At 38.9% G+C, this 9,370-nt stretch overlaps 1 protein-coding gene across 1 annotated transcript; it reads left to right on the top strand.

The window, feature by feature from the left end:
• Positions 1–981: 981 nt before the first annotated feature.
• On the top strand, positions 982–8,970 carry LOC141560964 (nudC domain-containing protein 2-like). Its single transcript, XM_074299816.1, has 2 exons — positions 982–1,202; positions 8,678–8,970. The coding sequence occupies exons 1-2, from the start codon at positions 982–984 to the stop codon at positions 8,838–8,840; spliced, it is 384 nt and encodes a 127-aa protein (XP_074155917.1). The 3' UTR covers positions 8,841–8,970.
• The last annotated feature ends 400 nt before the right edge of the window (positions 8,971–9,370 follow it).

The raw sequence follows: 9,370 nt of genomic DNA, 5'->3' as shown, positions 1-9,370 counted from the left end.
GGGCTTATATCCCAAGGAAATACTAAAGAAGGGAAAGGGACCTGTATGTGCCAAAATGTTTGTGGCAGCCCTTTTGATAGTGGCTAGAAGCTGGAAGATGAATGGATGTCCATCAATTGGAGAATGGTTGGGTAAATTATGGTATATGAATGTTATGGAATATTATTGTTCTGTAAGAAATGACCAACAGGAGAAATACAGAGAGGCTTGGAGAGACTTACATCAACTGATGCTAAGTGAAAGAAGTAGAACCAGAAGATCATTATACACTTCAACAATGATACTGTACAAGGATGTATGCTGATGGAAGTGGATATCTTCAACATAGAGAAGAGCTAATCCAATTCCAATTGATTAATGATGGACAGAATCAGCTACATCCAGAAAAGGAACAATGGGAAATGAGTGTAAACTGTTATTTTTACCTTCTGAATCTATTTCTTCCTGTGCAACAAGAAATTCGGTTCTATACACATATATTGTATCTAAAATATACTGTAATATATTTAACATGTATAAGACTGCCTGCCATCTGGGGGAGGGTGTTGGGGGAGGAAGGGAAAAAATCTGAATAGGAGTAAGTGCAAGGAATAATGTTGTAAAAAATTACCCATGCATATGTACTGTCAAAAAAAAGTTATAATTATAAAATAAAATAAAAATTAAATAAACAAAAAAAACTTAAAAAAAGAGATTAAATACAATGTTTTAAAAAAAAGTAAAAAAAATATTCTCACTAATTTAGATAATCCAATTAAATAACTTTTAAAGATGGGTTTGACATTGCAAATACAGAAGCCATGTCTAAATCAATATAAGTTATAATATTTTTTTAACCTGCCAGAAAGTATAGGAAGATAGGTTTAGTCTCTTAGGAAATATGGATCATCTCCTCAGGCAATCTTCATTTACAATATTTGTGACTCTTTCCATTAATTGTGATGGGTAAGACTGAGAGAGTCACTGGGAACTGAGGGAAGCATGTCTGCCCCGTTTGAGGAGAGAAGTGGTGTGGTGCCTTGTGGAACGCCCTGGGGCCAGTGGTACCAAACCCTAGAGGAGGTGTTCATTGAAGTCCAGGGCAAACTCTTTGATTCTACAATAGCTGATGATGGAACATGGACATTAGAGGACAGAAAAATGGTTCGAATAGTTCTTACCAAGACAAAGAGAGATGCAGCAAATTGTTGGACCTCTCTCTTAGAAATTGAATATGCGGGGGCGGAGCCAAGATGGCGGAGAAGAAACACACGACTCAGTGAACTTCCTCACTCCCTCACAACCAATTAGATAAATTAAGTCTCAAAATTAGCTCAGGACTGATAGATACCACAAGGACTGGAAGCACGACTTACCAGCTGAAGAGAATCTGGAGTTTCAACAGGAAAGGTCAGTTCTCAGGGGAGGAATAAGAAAGACCAGCACAGACGGTGGGGTAGGGGCACACTGCGCCCATTGCGCTGGGAAGGGCTCTGGGATCAGAGAAGCCACTGAGGTAAAGGAATCTGGCACAGGCTGTTAGCTCTTCTCTGCTAATTATTTAGCAGTTCAGAAGAGAAAGCTAAAATATTTTAAAACTCAGATTAGATTTTCCCCGGACCCTGGGGGTGACTCAGGCACAGATCTCGGCACCAGGGGGTGTGGCCTCAGCTACCTCCTGAGAATAGTTAAGAGACTGACAAGTGGGTGGATACGGCCCAAGGCAACACACACTGCCTAGCTTAGCTGGAGGGAGTGGAACTCAGCTCCAGGAAGTCCCAGAGAAGCGGAACCTTTGAACTAGGGACCACGGTTTCTGGCAGACACTTCCAGTTTGAGCGCAGGGGCTTCTCACGTCACCTGCTGCAGACACCCACTCCCCACCCGGACACATAGGCTGGGCTTCTTGCTATCTTCACTATTCTACGCCCTCGAAGCACAGTAGTGCTAATCACCTCTGAGGCACTTCCAGGGAGGGGGTGGGGAACTCTCTCCCAGAGCTCTCTCTTAGCTCAGGCTCAGGAGCCGCTGCATCCATCCGGTCTGGGAGGAAGCTGGTAAAGAAGTAAATAATTTCCTACCCCAGAGACAGACCCCAAAAGATTTTTTTTAAGTATGAGCAAAAAAGCTAGAAAAACCATAGATTCCTTCTATACAGAGAAAGAGCGGGTGTCCAACCCCGAGGAAGTTGACAGCAGAGAATCAGATAACAACCTAAAGGGGAACGATTCCTGCCCCCCATCACATAACTCTCTCCTATGTAGCGAGCTGTCGTCTCCAGAAGCTGCCGGATGGCTCTCTGGGAAGAGATCTGCTGTGTCTACTCAAATCTCTCCGACAGATTCTTCTTCCTGTAATGAACCGTTGTCTCCAGGCAGTTGCTGTTAACTCTTGTCCAAAGAAGTGACTTCCCTTCCTGCAGAGAGCCCCGTCAAGCCTGATGCAATTCAGAGTCCTCTCCTCTTCCTGGATTGCTGTCCTCTTTATCCTCCCAGAGAATGGGCGTGGGATAATGCAAGGGCTTCTGGGAAGAACCACTTCAGCCAATGGGCTTGCTCCTTCTACCAAGTCAACCTGAGTTCTCACCTTGTAACTATCCAGACAACCTCAGTTCTCACTTAGTAATCCTAACATCTCCCCCTTTCTTTTGATTTAGAACATAGGACAGTCATTACCTTGAAACATAAATCCATCAATATGGGAAGTATTACAGATAATTACATAAATGACCTTGAAACATAAATCCATCAATATGGGAAGTATTACAGATAATTACATAAATTACATAAGCATATAGTAACATAGTAACATAACGCATGCTAGAAGTATATAACATAATCAAATAATCATAAATTGAAAATTTATAAATGTCCATAAGTCCATTTGTCCATTAGTCTCATCTTGTGTGAGGAAGTCCAATGATTCCTGCTGGTTTTAAAGTTCTTTAACAGTCTTTTTATTAGCCATGCTCTTTCGGTGTAAAATGTTTCTTAGATCTTCTCCTTTATTTTGAGGTCTTTCTCTTTTTCTGTCTCTCTCTGATGGATAAGGTGAATATGACTCGTTGGCACCCATCTGATTCCTTCTCCTGCTGAAGAAATACAAGCAAACCCTGTCTCCCAGGCATTTAACCTATTTCTAAATCTCTTCTCATCATCTGACAATTACATTGGAGTTGTTTGCACTGGGCACAGCCCTGTTGGTTTAAAAGGCCTGTATTCTCCCCAAGTGTAATCCATTTTTGCAATCTGATTGCCTTTTGACTGACTTATCAGGTAATCCCTTTCTGCCATGTGATTGCTTCTCTGCTGATTGATTAAATCAGAATCCTGGCCTTCTAAAGGCTCTTTAGGTGTAACATCAGCTGCCATCATGCCCCAAGTCTTTTTTGCCTGGGGCCCTGGACCTGGGCCCCTCATCCCATTTCCCTGAATTATTCTACACTCTGATGCCCAATGGAATCCTCTGTTGCATTTTGGACATGGGGTTTTAGGTCTTCTCTCACCCTGTCTTCTCACTGTATCTCCATATCTACACTGAGCTCTTAGATGCCCAATTTTTCCACATTGAAAACATCGCCGAGTTTCTCTAGAAGGCCCTTGCCAGGAGGGACCCTGTCTTTCCACAGTCATCATTGTCCGGGTGTAAAAAGCATTTGTTCCCACTGTAGCACAGCGTCTTATGATCTCCTCTAAAGGAGCATCTTTGTCTAATCCCCATATAATTCTTTTGCAAATCTCGTTGGCATTTTCCTTAGCCAGATGTCTGGTCATTATTTCTGTAGCTGAATTTTCTCCAATAGTTCTTTTGACAGCAGTTTGCAAACGTCCCACAAAATCTGCAAAAGGTTCATTGGGACCTTGCTGTATTTTAGTGAAAGCCTCTCCACGATCTTTCTGTCCAGGAAGGACACCCCAAGCTTTTATTGCAGCCTTAGCAATTTGTTCATATATCGTCATGGTATAATTAATCTGTTCCGAATTCTCTCCATACTGACCTTCACCAGCTAAGTGCTCAAAAGTGAATTGTGTGTTAACTCCTATTTCCAAATTGCATCTGACTTGAATTTTACATAATTCATGAAATTCCGCAAGCCATAATAAATTTTCTCCAGGTTCCAGGCATATCCTTGCTATGGATTTCCAATCATTCGGGGTTAGGACTTCATAAGACAAACCATCTAGTAACATTTTGACATAAGCTGATGTAGTCCCATAAAGGGTACAACCTTTTTTCAAATCCTTAATTTTATTCAAATCTAAAGGTGCATATCTTCTCATTTTATGACCTACAGAATCAATATTTTCAATCACAGGATATGCATGTATAAAATCACTTATATCCTGTCCTTCTCTCTTAGCTTTAACCAATGCTTTTTCTAATCTTGTCATAGGCTTAGGCTGCTTCACAGGCAATTCTGTTTGTGTTTCTGCCTCTTCCTCTCCTCCTTCTTGCTCCACCCATGAAGGGTTAATTGAGGGAGGAGATGGGAGGTGCTCCTGTTGCTCAGAATTGTACTTAACTTCATTGTTATCTGATTCATCCTTTTCACCTAGTTTAGTTGACACTTCCCCATTTTGCTCCTTCATCTCTTCCTTTAGAATAACATTGTTTAAAGCCAATTGGATTACATTGTATATATGAATTGTATCTTTGGAAATTGAGTTTGGCCTGGAATTGTAGTGTTCACCTAATTGCTTTCCTACTAATTCCCATTCATCTGGATCCAATTCTTCTTCCAGAGAAAAAGAAGGACATATAACCTTCACAGTTCTTAAAAGTTCAGTAATCTCCTCTAAAATTATAATCAATCCTTGGCTTTTCATAACCTTGATGATGCTCTCTAAACATTTTCCTTGAACAGAAGGTGTTTGCCCCATTTCACTATAAGAGATTCCTGGTTTAGCCCTTAACAAGTTCCTTATTTATCTATTAGCACGCTCACTTAATCTTTAACAAAGTTTCCTTGTTACTCACGGTTCTGGGTCAGAGAGACTGAGATCTGGATGGGAGGCTTTTCCACTGGAATCAGGACCGTGTCTGTCCCTGTTCGGGCGCCAAATTGCGAAGGTCTGGTCTAGCTCCTCTTGTCAGGATAAGCAAAAGTCCTTGCCCCACGTGTGGACGCCAAATGTAACGAGCTGTCGTCTCCAGAAGCTGCCGGATGGCTCTCTGGGAAGAGATCTGCTGTGTCTACTCAAATCTCTCCGACAGATTCTTCTTCCTGTAATGAACCGTTGTCTCCAGGCAGTTGCTGTTAACTCTTGTCCAAAGAAGTGACTTCCCTTCCTGCAGAGAGCCCCGTCAAGCCTGATGCAATTCAGAGTCCTCTCCTCTTCCTGGATTGCTGTCCTCTTTATCCTCCCAGAGAATGGGCGTGGGATAATGCAAGGGCTTCTGGGAAGAACCACTTCAGCCAATGGGCTTGCTCCTTCTACCAAGTCAACCTGAGTTCTCACCTTGTAACTATCCAGACAACCTCAGTTCTCACTTAGTAATCCTAACACTCCTAGAAGAAGCTCTTAAAAAATTGAGGGAGATCGAAGAAAAATGGGGAAAAGAAAGGGAAGTTATGATAGAGAATAACAACGTCCTGAAATTGGAGTTGGAAAAAAATAAAGAATTCACAGGAGATGCAGGGAAACAAAATTAGTGAATTAGAAAAGGTTAAAAAAACACAGGAAAGTAGGATTTCTGAATTGGAAAAGATAAAAAAGTCTCAAGAAAATAGAATTTCTGAATTGGAAAAAGAAAATAATTCTCAAAAAAAAAAATTAGGGAAATGGAAAAAAACTCAATAGAGCAAAATAATTCATTTAAAAACGAAATTGGGCATTTACAAAAAAAACTAAAAACTGTGAAAGAAGAAAATAACTCCTTAAAAGTCAGGATGGAACAAATAGAAATGAATGATTCACAGAGAACCCAAGAATCAGTCAAACAAAACAAAAAAAAAATGAGAAGCTGGAGAACAACGTCAAATACTTACTGGGAAAATCTATAGACCTGGAAAATAGATCTAGGAGAGATAATCTGCAGATTATTGGACTTCCAGAAAACTATGACCAAAAAAAGAGCCTAGACTCTATTTTACAGGAAATTATCAAAGAGAACTGTCCAGAGATAATAGAAACAGAAGGGAAAGTAGATGTGGAAAGAATTCATCGAACTCTTTCTGAAATAGACCCTAAAAAAAGAACACCACGGAATATTGTGGCTAAGCTGCAGAATTACCACACAAAGGAGAAAATCCTGCAAGCAGCTAGAAAAAAACAATTTAAATACCAAGGTGCCACAATAAGGGTCACCCAAGATCTGGCTGCCTCCACATTAAAAGATAGAAGGGCCTGGAACCTGATATTCTGAAAGGCAAAAGATCAAGGATTGCAACCATCAGGAGTATATATTTAAGACCGTCAGTAAGCATAATATGCAATAGAAATAAACTGCAACCTTTCCCAGTAAGATCAGGAGTGAAACAAGGTTGCCCACTATCACCATTACTATTCAATATAGTACTAGAAACGCTAGCCTCGGCAATAAGAGCCGAGAAAGAGATTCAAGGAATTAGAGTAGGAAATGAGGAAATCAAACTATCACTTTTTGCAGATGACATGATGGTATACTTAGAGAACCCCAAAGACTCTGCTAAAAAGCTACTAGAAATAATTCAAAATTTCAGCAAAGTGGCAGGATACAAAATAAATCCACATAAATCCTCGGCATTTTTATATATCACTAACAAAATGCAACAGCAAGAGATACAAAGAGAAATTCCATTCCAAACAAATGTTGAGAGTATAAAATATTTGGGAATCCATCTACCAAAGAAAAGTCAGGAATTATATGAGAAAAATTACAAAACACTTGCCACAAAAATAAAATCAGATTTAAATAATTGTAAAGACATTCAGTGCTCTTGGATAGGCCGAGCGAATATAATAAAGATGACAATACTCCCCAAACTAATCTATTTATTTAGTGCTATACCAATCAGACTCCCAAGAAACTATTTTAATGACCTAGAAAAAATAACAACAAAATTCATATGGAAGAATAAAAGGTCAAGAATTGCAAGGGAACTAATGAAAAAAAACTCAGAGGAAGGTGGTCTAAGTGTACCTGATCTAAAGCGATATTATATAGCAGCAGTCACCAAAACCATTTGGTATTGGCTACGAAATAGACCGGTAGATCAGTGGAACAGATTAGATACAAAGGACAAAAAAGGGTACATCTATAGCAATCTAATCTTTGACAAACCCAAAGATTCCAACATTAGGGATAAAAATTCATTATTCGGAAAAAACTGTTGGGAAAACTGGAAATTAGTATGGCAGAAATTAGATATGGATCCACACTTAACACCATATACCAAGATAAGATCAAAATGGGTCCATGATTTAGGCATAAAGAGGGAGATAATAAATAGATTAGAGGAACAGAGGATAATCTACCTCTCAGACTTGTGGAGGAGGAAGGAATTTATGACCAGAGGAGAACTAGAGATCATTATTGATCACAAAATAGAAGATTTTGACTACATCAAACTAAAAAGTTTCTGTACAAATAATACTAATGCAAACAAGATTAGAAGGGAAGTAACAAATTGGGAAAATATTTTTAAAAACAAAGGTTCTGACAAAGGTCTCATTTCCAAAATATATAGAGAACTGACCCTAATTTATAAGAAACCGAACCATTCTCCAATTGATAAATGGTCAAAGGATATGAACAGACAATTCTCAGAGGAAGAAATTGAAACTATATCCACTCACATGAAAGAGTGTTCCAAATCACTACTGATCAGAGAAATGCAAATTAAGACCACTCTGAGATACCACTACACACCTGTCAGATTGGCTAAGATGACAGGAACAAATAATGACAAATGTTGGAGGGGATGTGGGGAAACTGGGACACTAATACATTGCTGGTGGAGTTGTGAAAGAATCCAGCCATTCTGGAGAGCAATCTGAAATTATGCCCAAAAAGTTATCAAACTGTGCATACCCTTTGACCCAGCAGCGCTACTACTGGGATTATATCCCAAAGAAATACTAAAGAGCGGAAAGAGACATATATGTGCCAAAATGTTTGTGGCAGCTCTTTTTGTTGTAGCTAGAAACTGGAAGATGAATGGATGTCCATCAGTTGGAGAATGGTTGGGTAAATTGTGGTATATGAAGGTTATGGAATATTATTGCTCGGTAAGAAATGACCAGCAGGAGGAATATAGAGAGGCCTGGAGAGACTTAAATCAACTGATGCTGAGTGAAATGAGCAGAACCAGAAGATCACTGTACACTTCAACAACAATACTGTATGAGGATGTATTCTGATGGAAGTGGAAATCTTCAACATAAAGAAGATCCAACTCACTTCCAGTTGATCAATGATGGACAGAGGTAGCTGCACCCAGAGAAGAAACACTGGGAGGGGAATGAAAATTGTTAGCACTAATATCTGTCTGCCCAGGTTGCATGTACCTTCGGATTCTAATGTTTATTGTGCAATAAGAAAATGATATTCGCACACATGTATTGTACCTAGACTATATTGTAACACATGTAAAATGTATGGTATTGCCTGTCGTCGGGGGGAGGGAATAGAGGGAGGGGGGGTAAATTGGAAAAATGAATACAAGAGATAATATTATAAAATATATATATATATAATAAAAAAAAAAAAAAAAAAAAGAAATTGAATATGCAGCTGATCCTTGGGTACAGGACCAAATGCAAAGGAAACTTACCCTAGAGAGATTTCAAAAAGAAAACCCTGGTTTTGACTTCAGTGGAGCAGAAATCTCTGGAAAGTACAGTAAAGGTGGACCAGATTTCTCTAGTCTTGAAAAATAAAAACTGCCATTTTTAACTATGTTCCATGGAGCCTAGAAGATGTTGCCAATATAAAAGGAATGGATTATGTGATAGAAGAAAATTTCACTTGCCTTTACAACTGAATGAGAATTGTAAAAACAAAACAAAACAAACAAAACATTTAAATAGGACTTCAAAAAATGCATTCAAAATCTAGTTTACATAGAAACATTCTGAATCTCAATGGAAATTTTTCTGGGGAAATGGTCTCTTTTTTTGCACTTATTTTGCTCTGCAGGACATTTTAAACAGGTCTTGAATTCTTAATTTCTTAAGCAGTGGGCCATAATCATGTGAAACTCAAGTGTGCCTTCAGGGGAAATTAAGTTTTTTTTTTTTTTTTTTTTTAACTGTAATTCAGAATAACTGTCAATAAAGCTTTCTAATTCCATTATAGGTTTTACTCACCAATTTTAGAGTACCAAAGGGAAATGATTCACCCTAGTGAAACAGTCCAACAATGATGGAAAAATAAAAAGGATGATTCTTAAAATGGCATAATAGTCTTA

The sequence above is a fragment of the Sminthopsis crassicaudata genome, chromosome 3 (genome assembly GCF_048593235.1).
Source record: "Sminthopsis crassicaudata isolate SCR6 chromosome 3, ASM4859323v1, whole genome shotgun sequence".
Classification (NCBI taxonomy): Eukaryota; Metazoa; Chordata; class Mammalia; order Dasyuromorphia; family Dasyuridae; genus Sminthopsis; species Sminthopsis crassicaudata.
This window is presented reverse-complemented; position numbering and strand designations above follow the sequence as displayed.

Bases quoted from the DNA above. Each gene is read 5' to 3' on its own strand.
- LOC141560964 (XM_074299816.1), top strand. From the start codon at position 982: ATGTCTGCCCCGTTTGAGGAGAGAAGTGGTGTGGTGCCTTGTGGAACG. The intron at 1,203-8,677 runs AGAAATTGAATA...AAAAAAAAAAAA, and splicing joins AATTGTTGGACCTCTCTCTT to AGAAATTGAATATGCAGCTG.